Raw genomic sequence first — 13,335 nt, forward strand, 5'->3', positions numbered from 1 at the left:
TAATTTAAAAAAATCGCCGAAGAATCCTAACATTGTCTAATTTTAAAAAGATACGAGTTCATCATAATCTGCTCCTTCTAGTTTAATAAATTAATTGTTAATCCTCATTGTCTCAAAAAGTTTATTCCCAATCCCTGTACTCTTAAATAATCCACTCATAACCCAATCATTTCATCAATTCCATTCCTTTTTTAATTTATTTTCAATTCCCATACTCTTAATTAACTCACAACTTAATCCTTTCATCAAATTCATTCCCCTTTTGAACTCTTATTACGCACATAAAATAGAAGTCAATTCTAAAAGCTACCAGATAATTGATATGGTCAACTCTTAGTCAAAGGACCTATATAATACTCTTAACACTACAAGGACTAATCAACAACGTTCTACAAACTACATGTACTAAGTTGTAATTAACTAAATCTCTGACATAAACGATAACGGAAATAAAAAAGACTATTAATACAATAACTAAAAAAAAGCAGAAAAATTCCCTGCCTTCCTTAGCTTTCTTCCTCTCTGCTCTGCCTATCTGTCCCTCTCCCCTTCTCTCTCTCCGCCACTCTCTTCTCTTATAAGCAAACAGCAAATCTCTCTATCTGTCTCACTCCGAAGAATATAAACCTAACAAATTTCCAAACCGTTAAAAACACACGAATACAGGTATTTATTTATTTCTTTATATGTTTTTTTTTCTAAATTTGTTGGCTGTTTCTGTAATTTCTCTCATGATCTGTCCCCTTTTTTTGTTTATTTAATTTCTATGCTTCACTGTCAAAATCCTGTTTAGTTCATAATAAAATTAGGTGTTATTTCGCTGTTCTCTCTTCATTTCCTTTTCACCCTCTCTACTTTCTTTCTTTTTACCCAAATTTTAGGGTTAGTTTTTTCTGTTGTTGATGGACAAGGATTATATTCATCGTAAATATGTGGTAGGGTTTGATTAATTAATTAATTAATTCAAGTTTGAGATAGAGATTTGTTGCAGTAAAATTTAAATACTGTCTTTAATTTCATTAATTGCGTTAATGGGTTTTTTCATCATAATGGTATAATTGATGCTTTACTTATTATATTGTGTGTTAATTAACGTAAATTAATGGCAGAAAATGATTAATTTCGAATTTTTTTGGTTAATTTATAAGGTGAATCTTGTTTCGTTCTTGAAATTTTTATCGTTTCTGGGGATTTAATAATTATCCGTTTTTATTGTTTTTTCCCTTTTAATTTCTGTTATTGTTGTTGTTGTTGAATGTATAGGCACATGCGCCATCTCCTGGGCGCTTTGTGCGATTGGAGAGAACACAAGGTGGTGGTGGTGAAGGGGGTGGAGACGAGTTATTTCCGAGGAAAAGAGACAAGATGCGTCGGTGGCTTTGTTGTACCTGTCAGGTAGAGGAGTCGTACCCACCATATGAGAGCGAGCGCTTAAGAAGCCCGAGAAACTACGGAGATGGTAAATTACTCTGAACATTAGATTATCTTCTGTTTAACAGTTGCCGGTGATAAGGGAAGCGAAGGGGAGGGAAAAAAGAATTTGCATCCATGTTGATTTTGATAATTATGATGGGATTCTAAAGAAAGTTGAGGGTTTGGTCTATTTAAGGCTTCTTATTTCTTATTGTCAGGGAGTGCAGTGGTTGGATTAACATTTTTGAATGGTTAAGTTCAATGATATAGACGGAAACTATATTATTGCATGGAAAATTTTGTGTTGTTTGCCAATCTGGTCTTTGTAGTTTTGTGCAGACTATGTGTTCACATCTTTGGTAACAGCATGTAAATTTGATTCTTAGAATTGAGAGACTTAAAGATGGTTTTAATCCTACAACTTAGGTTCTGTCTCTTCCAGAATACAATTTGGTTATGCTCTCTCTAGATAGCAGCTTTCTCTAAAATGTTAATGGGGGTACATAGCACATAGAGATTATCACTTTTATTATTGATTTCAGTTTTCATATTGAATGCTGTACTTAATCACGCTATTTTTTGATATTTTCATTAGAGCAAGTTTTTATTTGCTTGATTTTTTTTGTTCTCTAAGGCTCTGACATATCCTATCTTTGAGCAATCATGAATTTTGAATTTGGTGCCAATTACATGTTACACATGCATCTACAAGAAGTTTTATTCATTACGTCTGCTTCCAAGTCCTGCTCAGTCATTTCTGGGGTTTATTTGATTGTGCATGGTTGCTCTTTTTGAACTTTCTATTTTGCTTTCCTTTTGCGGAACTTTAGGGTATCCTAAAGGCTCAAAAGTAGCAGCTCCTGTCAAAGCTGAATTACAGAAGGAAGCACCACCTATTGAAGTGCCTGCATTGTCTTTGGAAGAACTGAAAGAGAAGACTGACAATTTCGGGTCGAAAGCATTGATTGGTGAAGGTTCCTATGGAAGAGTTTATTATGCAAGCTTAGAAAATGGAAAAGCTGTGGCTGTAAAAAAACTTGATGTTGCAAGCGAGCCGGAGACAAATTTTGAATTTTTTACTCAGGTGTGCTCCATTTTAAAGGGAAAGGAAGGGCTTGTATCCAATTATCTGTTTCTTATATGATTCTATTCTGTTCTGCACCCTGCAATTTGTTCCTTTTGGTCTCTTAAGACATCTGAAATTTTTTACCCAGGTTTCCATGGTCTCAAGGTTGAAGAATGAAAATGTTGTGGAGTTACTTGGGTACTGTGTAGAAGGAAATCTCCGAGTGCTTGCATATGAGTTTGCAACAATGGGATCCCTACATGACATATTGCATGGTATGAGCTCATCTTGTCTGTTCATCATTTACATTCTAATATAATCGATTTAACTTTCTATATCCTTGCAATGGCAGGTAGAAAGGGAGTTCAAGGTGCACAGCCAGGACCAGTGCTTGACTGGATTCAGCGAGTGAAAATTGCAGTTGATGCAGCAAGGGGATTGGAATACTTGCATGAGAAGCTACAGCCAGCTATAATACACAGAGATATCAGATCAAGCAATGTGCTCCTCTTTGAAGACTTCAAAGCGAAGATTGCAGATTTTAACCTTTCAAATCAGGCTCCTGACATGGCTGCTCGCCTTCATTCAACTCGAGTTTTAGGAACGTTTGGTTATCATGCTCCTGAGTAAGGCTTCTGTAACTCTTCTTTTATGTTGCATGTTTATTCCACTTGTAGCTATTTCTGTGCATGCTTCATTGCAAACTGCTACAAGTGTTTTCATAAAGTACAGTTTATAAGCACAATTTGATGTTGAGTGATCCCAATATGTGCCCGCCAAATCATTCCATGCTTGGAGAATTTTTAACTATATGGATAGGTTCAGTAACATCATCGTGTTTATCGAGATAGGTTAGATTTAATGTTTTTGAATGATCAGAGAAGTTGGACAAGTTGTGTTACTTCTCTATTGTATTGCCTGCTGGATGTTGGAAATTATTTTTCCTTTTGAAATTCTGACTTTACCTTTTGACATTACCAATTTTATGGATAATAGCTGAGATGTGATATTTGATGTTATCTGCAGTGATGGTTTATGAACGCAATGTGGACCTTCTACTGCACTGTAGCATAAGATTTTTTCTTTTGATGGGTGCTGTTTACTGGATGTCTAAAACTTTTCTCTAAAATATGCATCTGCATATTCTGAAATTTCCATTTCATTGTATCTTCATCTCATATAATATCTGTAAATAACTATTTTTCAGATATGCAATGACTGGACAATTGACACAGAAGAGCGACGTTTACAGTTTTGGAGTAGTTCTCCTAGAGCTTCTTACTGGGAGGAAACCTGTTGATCACACCATGCCTCGTGGGCAACAGAGTCTTGTTACTTGGGTGAGTTTTCTGCCTCAATTGTGGAAGTAATATCTATTCTTTTCCATTTAGCACCTTTCTATTTTAATCATTTTTCTTCCGGATTTGAATAGTTGACATTTAACTTGTATTTTGTAGGCTACTCCAAGACTGAGTGAAGACAAAGTTAAACAATGTGTAGATCCAAAGCTGAAGGGGGAATACCCTCCTAAAGGAGTTGCCAAGGTATCATTTCTCTCATGGATGTTGTCAACAATTGAATATGAGCTCTATGCTTGCACATTCTGCACGCAATCATTATTTTTGTCCCAAACATGTCCACAGGCGGGGCCATGTGTATGCAGTTTGTTAGCTGCTCATGTTATGGTTGTTTTCCCTTTTGCAGTTGGCAGCCGTGGCAGCATTATGCGTGCAGTACGAATCTGAGTTCCGGCCAAATATGAGCATTGTTGTCAAGGCTCTCCAACCACTTTTGAAGTCAGTTGCTCCTGCTGCTCCAGAGACCTAAACCAATGAAGTCAGTTTCTCGTGTTGGAATTTCTGCAACTTGCACAGTTTGGTTTCATTTGCATGTGGATTTCTGCGGACAATTCTATTTATTTTTTTAATTTTTAATATATGAGATCTGGTGTGTAGGTTTGGGCTGTCCTCTTTAGGGGCATTGCTTTTCTGTCTATTTCTTGCTGGTATTTCAGGCTGCTGATTTTTTTTTTTCCAGTCATAAATTGACCCTAAAGAGGCCTTGAGTCTTATCTATGGATTGATGTTTGCTTTCAAAGGATCCATTTGTGATCATTAACAAATGTTGTTCATAATTATACATGCTCTTTATGTCAATATTGTTCTGCTGGAATCCGGCCCTTTTCATTTCCTTCATTTTTGCGTTCATTTTAACAAGCCTCCAAGCATGAGAGGACACTAAATGGGTGCGTTCTAAAAGTTGTTTTTATTAAAAAACAAATTAAGTTGATGGTTTTTCTAATTTCTGTTTTATGATATTTATATGTTGATTTTAAAAATAAAAAAATGAAAACAATTATTTTAATATATATAATTTTTAAAAAACTTTTAAAAACACCCCAACTATAATACTAGACAAGAAGAATAATGGAGGACAAGAATGTGGTCGGAGCAACTAGCCTTGATCTTCTTTGTGCTTGCATTTTTTATTATGAAAGAATATTCATTATCACTAGCATGGTTGTCAGGTTGGTAAAGGGGCCGGTCCTTGAGCTGTCAGGTTACTTCCTGGTTATAGCGTCAATTTATATCAATTTTTTATTTTATTAAAATGATTTGGTTTTATTTATTTTTCAAATAATTTCTTGGTTGTGACTAATTAGGTTAATATTTGATTAATTAAATTTTTTTAGATTAATGTCAAATATATTTTGTATTAAAACATGATTTAAGTTAGGTTTCAAATTATAAGTTTATCCATAAGCTAACAAACAGGAATAGAGTCAGGTTTCAATTTGAATATCAAAAAATATTAATATGATAAAATTTAAATTGATTTAATCAAGTTTTTAGTAGTTTAATTCATACTATCAATTTTAATTTAGATACAATCGTATAAACAAGAATAAAATAATAATGTTTTGATTAAAATAATTGAGCTAATAACTTACACAGGTTGGCTCAATAATTCAGTGAACTAAGCTTTTTTTGAATTAATTTTGATCTAACAACTATGCTTTGAATTGCCATTAGCCATTTAACCAGAAAGTGTCATACTGGAATTTCCCGAGATTCTAAGGTCTGTATGAAGATATTTCAAACTATAGTATTCGAAATCGAACATTTGAGAATCTACAAGAACTAGAATATAGTTTGTAATTCTCCAAGATAGATTCCATGAATACGTGAACCCTCTTCAGAAAGGACCAAAACAAACAAAACAAAAACGAACAAAACGGTCCAAACCCCTAAACCCTCCATTTCCTATCCCCTCTGAAACACCACAAAATATCGGGAGACTGTAATGAGTGGAAGCATGGAGTGCAGAGGCGTCCTGGCTCTTATATCACCACCACCACCTTCAAAGGTATGCAAAAGCACACCTCTTTCTTGCTCTTTACATCATTCGTCACCCTCTACTGCCACTACTGAACTTAACAGCAACAATAATGATAGTAGCAGTGATGCCCCACAAAAGTTTAGCTATAGCAGAGCTTCACCATCAGTCAGATGGCCTCAACTTAAACTGAACGAAACTTACTACCCCTCCTCTCAAACCCAATTAACTGAAATGTCTAAAGATGGAATCCTGAACCATTCCTCACATACCCAAGTGGCTGAAATGTCTAAAGATGGAATCTTGGGTGTGTGCTCTCCTGAATTGAATGATGATGTTGATGATGATGCGAATGAAGAAGAAAAGTTGGGGTGGAGGCAAAGCAGGACTAGAGTTAAGAAAATGAATAAATTGGCACTTAGGAAGGCTAAAGATTGGAGGAAGAGGGTGAAATATTTTACTGACAGGATATTAGGATTGAAACAAGACCAGTTTGTGGCTGATGTTCTCGATGGTAGGAAAGCGCAGATGACACCTACTGATTTTTGCTTTGTGGTGAAGTCTGTGGGCCAGGAAAGTTGGCACCGGGCATTGGAGGTCTATGATTGGTTGAATTTGCGCCATTGGTATTCCCCCAATGCGCGGATGCTATCCACTATTTTGGCTGTTTTGGGAAAGGCCAATCAAGAGCCATTGGCTGTGGAAGTATTTACTAGGGAAGAACCTTCAGTTGGGAATACTGTGCAAGTTTATAATGCCATGATGGGTGTATATGCACGTAGTGGCAAGTTTAATAAGGTCCAAGAACTGTTTGATTTGATGCGTGAAAGAGGGTGTGAGCCAGACCTCGTTAGTTTCAATACATTGATAAATGCTCGATTGAAAGCAGTTGAAATGACGCCTAATTTGGCTATTGAGCTATTAACTGAAGTGAGAAGATCGGGTCTTAGACCAGATATAATTACTTATAATACTCTTATCAGTGCTTGTTCACGGACATCGAATTTGGATGAGGCTGTTAATGTTTTTGATGATATGGTGGCACATCATTGCGAACCTGATTTGTGGACTTATAATGCCATGATTTCAGTTTATGGAAGATGCGGACTGTCTGGCAAAGCAGAGCAGCTTTTTAATGACTTGGAGTCGAGAGGGTTTTTTCCAGATGCCGTGAGTTATAATTCATTGCTGTACGCTTTCGCAAGAGAAGGGAATGTGGAGAAAGTGAAAGAGATATGTGAGGAAATGGTGAAAATAGGGTTTGGCAAAGATGAGATGACGTACAACACTATGATCCACATGTATGGGAAGCAAGGTCAGAATGATCTAGCTTTACAGCTTTACAGGGACATGAAGTCATCAGGCCGGAATCCTGATGTGATTACATATACTGTTTTAATTGATTCGCTTGGGAAGACAAACAAAATAGAGGAGGCTGCTGGTGTGATGTCAGAGATGTTGAACACAGGAGTTAAACCTACCTTAAGGACGTATAGTGCTTTGATTTGTGGGTATGCCAAGGCCGGGAAACCAGTGGAGGCTGAAGAGACTTTTGATTGCATGCTCAGGTCTGGAACTAGACCTGACCAACTAGCATACTCGGTTATGCTGGACATCCATCTAAGATTTAATGAGCCGAAGAGGGCAATGGCTTTTTACAAGGAAATGGTTCATGATGGTATTATGCCGGAACATTCCCTTTATGAGTTGATGCTCCGAACTCTTGGGAATGCAAACAAAGTGGAAGATATTGGAAGAGTTGTCAGAGATATGGAAGAAGTATGTGGCATGAACCCGCAAGCTATTTCTTATATTCTTGTCAAGGGTGATTGCTATGATGAAGCTGCAAAAATGCTGCGACGGGCAATCAGTGATCGCTATGAAATCGACCATGAGAATTTGTTGTCTATTTTGAGTTCATATAGTTCATCTGGGAGGTACTCTGTGGCACTTGACTTGCTTGAATTATTGAAAGAACATACTCCCAGGCCCAGTCAAATGATAACTGAAGCTTTGGTTGTTATGCTTTGCAAGGCTCAGCAGTTAGATACTGCTTTAAAGGAATACAGTAATAGCAGAGAACTTGGTTTTACTGGGAGTTTTACCATGTTTGAAGCTTTGATTCAATGCTGTTTAGAAAATGAACTTTTTACTGAAGCTTCTCAGGTTTTTTCTGACATGAGGTTCTGCGGTATCAAAGCATCTGAATGTCTGTACCAAAGCATGATGCTTTTGTATTGTAAAATGGGGTTCCCGGAAACAGCCCATCATCTAATTGATCTCACAGAAACAGATGGCACAGTTTTGAATAATATATCTGTTTATGTCAATGTGATCGAGGCATATGGAAGATTGAAGCTATGTCAGAAAGCAGAGAGTGTAGCCGGGAATATGAGACAAAGTTGCATTACTGTGAACCGTAAAGTCTGGAATGCTTTAATAGAAGCTTATGCTGCAAGTGGCTGTTATGAGCGAGCCAGGGCTGTTTTTAATACGATGATGAGAGATGGCCCTTCTCCAACTGTAGCTTCCATTAATGGTCTCTTGCAAGCTCTGATTGTTGATGGAAGATTGGAAGAACTTTATGTGGTTGTCCAGGAGTTGCAAGATATAGGTTTTAAAATAAGCAAAAGTTCTATTCTTTTGATGCTTGATGCATTTGCAAGGGCTGGGAACATATTTGAAGTGAAGAAAATATACCATGGAATGAAGGCTGCAGGTTATTTTCCCAGCATGCATCTTTACAGGGTAATGGCTCAGCTGCTATGCAGGGGAAAACAGGTAAGGGATGTTGAAGCCATGCTTTCTGAGATGGAAGAAGCAGGATTCAAGCCTGATCTTTCTATATGGAATTCTGTGCTCAAGATGTTTGTAGCAATTGATGATTTTAGAAAGACAACTCAAATTTACCAGAGGATCAAGGAAGATGGGCTGGAGCCGGATGAAGACACTCACAATACATTAATTGTGATGTACTGCCGAGATCATAGACCAAAGGAAGGTTTGGTACTGATGGATGAAATGAGAACGGTGGGATTGGAGCCTAAATTGGATACCTACAAAAGCTTAGTTGCATCATTTGGCAAGCAGCAGTTGGTGGAGCAAGCAGAGGAACTTTTTGAGGAGTTACAGTCAAAAGGATGTAAATTAGATCGCTCTTTTTATCATATAATGATGAAAATTTATAGAAATTCTGGAAGTCATTCTAAAGCTCAAAGGCTATTTAGCATGATGAAAGATGCAGGAGTGGAACCCACTATTGCCACAATGCATTTGCTTATGGTTTCCTATGGCAGCTCTGGGCAGCCTCAGGAGGCCGAAAAGGTGCTCTCAAATTTGAAAGAAACAGATTCAAATCTCAGTACGCTACCATATAGTTCTGTTATTGATGCTTATCTCAGAAATGGAGATTACAATGCTGGAATTCAGAAACTGAAACAAGTGAAGGAAGAGGGCCTGGAACCAGATCACAGAATATGGACATGCTTTATTAGGGCTGCAAGTTTGTCCCAGCACACGAGTGAGGCCATTCTCCTCTTAAATGCTCTCCGAGATACTGGATTTGATCTTCCAATCAGGTAGTGATTAGCTACAACTGTTACTATGGCTATCATGTACAAGATTAATTTTATTCATACTATTTCTCTATTTTCTCATATCAGTAGCACTGAGTGATTTTTCTTTTGCAGGCTTTTAACTGAAAAACCTGAATCATTAGTTTCAGCACTGGACCAGTGCCTTGAGATGCTAGAAACCTTGGAAGACAATGCAGCCTTTAACTTTGTCAATGCATTAGAGGATTTGTTGTGGGCATTTGAACTTCGAGCCACTGCTTCATGGGTTTTTCTGTTGGCCATCAAGAGGAAAATATATCGCCATGATGTATTCAGGTAAAAGCTGATAGATTTGAAATATTTTATCAACTTTAATGGCTTTATGTTGTCGAACTATACAGAAAGATCTTATAGCATTTTCTCTTAAAATTATTGTGCTGCACCTGGATAAATTTATATCTTGTGGTCTTTGTAATTTAGGGTTGCTGACAAGGACTGGGGAGCTGATTTTAGAAAGTTGTCAGGCGGTGCAGCTCTTGTTGGTCTTACTTTATGGCTTGACCACATGCAGGCGAGATCTCTCATTAAATTATGACTGATCGTTTCATGGGATAAACTTGCTGCCATCGATCTTTAGTCATACATAGTGATATGCACATGCAAATACATTAATATTTTTATGAGTACACATGCATGCTTGTATGTATCCCTCTAGTTTTTCAGGTAAAAAGTATTTGTGTGTATCAATGTGCTGGCATGCTAATAAATCTAACATATGGCAAGTATCCATGCCTCCTATACAAATGCTTAATGTCATGAACCACGAGGATGATAATGAAAAAGAAAAAGGACCTTTTGGTTTTACATTGTGAGTCTAAACATAATACTTTGGATGTGGCAGGATGCATCCTTGCAGGGATGTCCAGAATCTCCAAAATCAGTTGCTCTGATAACAGGGACAGCTGAATACAACATGGTCTCCCTTGACAGCACATTGAAAGCATGCCTTTGGGAGATGGGTTCCCCGTTTCTTCCTTGTAAAACTCGGAGTGGGCTCCTCATAGCCAAGGCCCACTCCCTCAAAATGTGGTTGAAGGACTCTCCTTTCTGCCTGGACCTTGAGTTAAAAAATGCGTCATCTCTCCCAGAATCAAACTCAATGCAACTAATAGAAGGATGCTTCATAAGGCGTGGTCTTGTTCCTGCATTTAAGGAGATAAATGAGAAGCTTGGATTTGTGAGACCGAAGAAATTTGCGAAGTTTGCTTTACTATCAGATGACAGAAGAGAAAAAGCCATTCAAGTGTTTATAGAGGGTGGGAAGGAAAAGAAGGAAAAGATGAAGAAGAGGGGCGAGCTTGGTAGGAAAAGGAAAGTCAAGGTCATGCTCAGAAAGAAAATATTTACTCGGCAAGCCATGCTGTCAAACAGGGGGAGATTAGATTAGACCATAAAAAATGGAATAGAATCACCATATGGAAAGATGTTTTGGTTTTGTTGGAATTTAATAAGCTATGCACCTTTCAGAATTCTTGTGCTTTCAAGTCAGGATGAAGTAATATCGTGGTGTATTATACTTATTGGATGATTCCATAAATTAGCAAGAAAATCTGCAGGAGTTCCAACTCACAAGACACTGATAGATATATCCTGCATCATTCCTGGCTTATGAGCTCACATGTGGATATCTCATTCCGTACAACTCATCACAAAACAATAACACCTAATGTAAGAATCTCTTCACAGTGATGCATTATCTTACACATAATATTTCTCTTTATATATATATATATATATATATATATATATATATTCTTCTATTTCTTGATTGCTGTCACCTTCTTTTCCTCATTACATGCAAGATTAATCAATAACACATTACAATGACGCAGTCCCTTGCATTTGTAGAATTTTTGTAAGATTTTTGTTAGTATACGAAGCATTACTTGTAGAACATACAAGACCCTTTGCCTTTTCATCCAATTTGGCTTTATATTACTTCAAGCAGTATTCTTATTCATTCCTGATCGTGTCATATTCTTTGTGGAAGCAAAGGACAGTTTTGCATCTTTTCATTGACCAAAGACGGGTGTTTCAAAGGCTGTCATCACATCTTAATTGCAAACAATATGGTTTATGGGCTATTTCTGATGCTCAACCTCATTTTGGCAAAGATCTCCATTGAAGAGGGATATCAAACAAGGCTGGCATTTTTCTAAGAGGATACTAACAAGTTGAGCTGTAGCTCTAGTTCCTCCCAGTTTTACATGGAGAGTAATCCTTCTGTTCTCAATCTGTCATATTAAGATGTTTTTAAATCTGTGACCGTACACTGTTTTTGCCTCATAACGCTGAGATAATTGTTAATTTACGAGGATAAATATGTTGTATCAGAATCATTTCTTTTCCCTCTGAATGGGTTTTAAATGTTTCTTCTTAACTAATTCTAAATTATTGTTAGTGGTCATGGAGCTATCCATCTGATTTGTGGCTTGTATACCTGTTGTGCAGGTATGCAATCGCTAGATGATCAGCATGAATGATGTTAACAGTTCTGGAGTGGCTCTCCTGTTGATCATACCAGACCATGTGGGCAGAATAGTCTTGTTACGTGGATGAGTTCTCTGTCATGGTTGTTGCAATATTATCATATCTCTTCGGTTTAGCCTTTTTTTTTTTAAATGATTGAGGAGATCAACATAAATTTTATTTTGCCAGGCTACCCTAAGACTGAGAGAAGACATGGTTAAATTATGTATAGATCCCAAGCTGAAGGGAGAATATCCACCTCAAGTTGACAAGGTATGGTGTTTTTTATTTATTTTATTTTTATGGTGATATGTCGACAATCTAATAAGAACACTTAATTACACAAGGAGACACCCTGAGCATATGCTCAGGAATTGGCATATGAATGTTGGAAGCTTTGCAGTGTTAAATGTGCAGTGCGAAGCTGAGTTCCAGTAAAAAATGTGCGATGTTGTAAGGCACTAAAATCACTTCTGAAGGTAGCATCTGCTGCTCTAGAGACCCAAAGCAAAGAACTTAGTTTCTTGCGAGGGAATTGCTGCAACTTGTCATTGCATGCAGATTCCCTGGTCACTCTATATGTTCTTTAATTGTTCATATAATGAGTTCGGACATGTAGTTTTGGATTGTACCATAACCTATTAGTGCCCCTGATGCTTTATTGGCATTTTTGCTTGCTAGTAGTTGCACCAGACTGCTGATTTTTCGAAGTGATTAATTGACCATGGAATTGGTGGTGCAGTACATAACTGGACATATTGCTCTAGTTTTCTAAGGATCGTTTTGTGCTCATTAACAAGTGGTGTTTATTATTTACTAAAACTTTGTGTCAAAGGTTTTTTTAGGCACTTGGATTAGACCTATTCATGTGCAGCAGGAGGATTGTTTTGAGCTAAATCAATTGCTTCCTGCATTCTTTCCTCGTAGTGTTGACGACATGAGAGTGGACAAGAAGCTTAGCTGTTTTTTTTTTTTTTTTTCTTTTTTTTTTTTTTTTCTTTTTAACCGTGGGAAAATAACATGTGAGCTTTATGATTTTGTTATATGCAAAACTGCTTGTAATTCACACATACAGATGAACTTTCAGATAGCTTTATTGTGCAGCCTATGGACATAGAATATTGCCAAAGGGTGTCTTCAAACAATTGTCTTTTACTGTCTTCTAAAACCTGATGAAGCTGCAGAAAAACTTCAAAGAAAAGAGGGTTTTTACAGCTGACGATGGACTGGTGAATAGAGAGCCTGAACTGGAAGGGATATATGTTTTTTATATTCCAAATATCTCTATTTTTTATGAGATAAGAAGTAAATGATATCTAAAAAATTGACTTTTACTTCATCATGGATGGTTTAAAATACCATCCAGCTACATAATGAATCTCAATTTTACTATCAAATAATTTTTAAAATCAATTTTACACTTAGACTAAAAAATTT

General features: G+C 36.9%; 2 protein-coding genes across 3 annotated transcripts; both read left to right on the top strand.

The window, feature by feature from the left end:
- Positions 1-471: 471 nt before the first annotated feature.
- Positions 472-4,635, top strand: LOC118055001 (PTI1-like tyrosine-protein kinase 3). 2 transcript variants are annotated; one of them, XM_035066791.2, is made up of 8 exons: positions 472-666; positions 1,264-1,459; positions 2,244-2,497; positions 2,628-2,754; positions 2,832-3,105; positions 3,687-3,819; positions 3,937-4,023; positions 4,184-4,635. In XM_035066791.2, the coding sequence occupies exons 2-8, from the start codon at positions 1,366-1,368 to the stop codon at positions 4,304-4,306; spliced, it is 1,092 nt and encodes a 363-aa protein (XP_034922682.1). In that variant the 5' UTR covers positions 472-666; positions 1,264-1,365; the 3' UTR covers positions 4,307-4,635. The 2 variants fall into 2 exon arrangements, with proteins under 2 accessions (XP_034922682.1, XP_034922681.1); XM_035066790.2 differs by lacking the exon at positions 472-666 and adding an exon at positions 789-935.
- Positions 4,636-5,449: 814 nt separating this feature from the next.
- Positions 5,450-10,949, top strand: LOC118054999 (pentatricopeptide repeat-containing protein At3g18110, chloroplastic). Its single transcript, XM_035066785.2, has 4 exons — positions 5,450-9,393; positions 9,505-9,705; positions 9,850-9,940; positions 10,271-10,949. Exons 1-4 carry the CDS (start codon positions 5,783-5,785, stop codon positions 10,814-10,816), a joined length of 4,449 nt encoding a protein of 1,482 aa, XP_034922676.1. The 5' UTR covers positions 5,450-5,782; the 3' UTR covers positions 10,817-10,949.
- The last annotated feature ends 2,386 nt before the right edge of the window (positions 10,950-13,335 follow it).

This window comes from Populus alba, chromosome 17 (assembly GCF_005239225.2).
Source record: "Populus alba chromosome 17, ASM523922v2, whole genome shotgun sequence".
NCBI lineage: Eukaryota > Viridiplantae > Streptophyta > Magnoliopsida > Malpighiales > Salicaceae > Populus > Populus alba.

Bases quoted from the DNA above. Each gene is read 5' to 3' on its own strand.
- LOC118054999 (XM_035066785.2), top strand. From the start codon at position 5,783: ATGAGTGGAAGCATGGAGTGCAGAGGCGTCCTGGCTCTTATATCACCA. The intron at 9,394-9,504 runs GTAGTGATTAGC...TTTCTTTTGCAG, and splicing joins GGATTTGATCTTCCAATCAG to GCTTTTAACTGAAAAACCTG. The intron at 9,706-9,849 runs GTAAAAGCTGAT...TTTGTAATTTAG, and splicing joins TATCGCCATGATGTATTCAG to GGTTGCTGACAAGGACTGGG.
- LOC118055001 (XM_035066790.2), top strand. From the start codon at position 903: ATGGACAAGGATTATATTCATCGTAAATATGTG. The intron at 1,460-2,243 runs GTAAATTACTCT...GCGGAACTTTAG, and splicing joins CCCGAGAAACTACGGAGATG to GGTATCCTAAAGGCTCAAAA. The intron at 2,498-2,627 runs GTGTGCTCCATT...TTTTTTACCCAG, and splicing joins ATTTTGAATTTTTTACTCAG to GTTTCCATGGTCTCAAGGTT.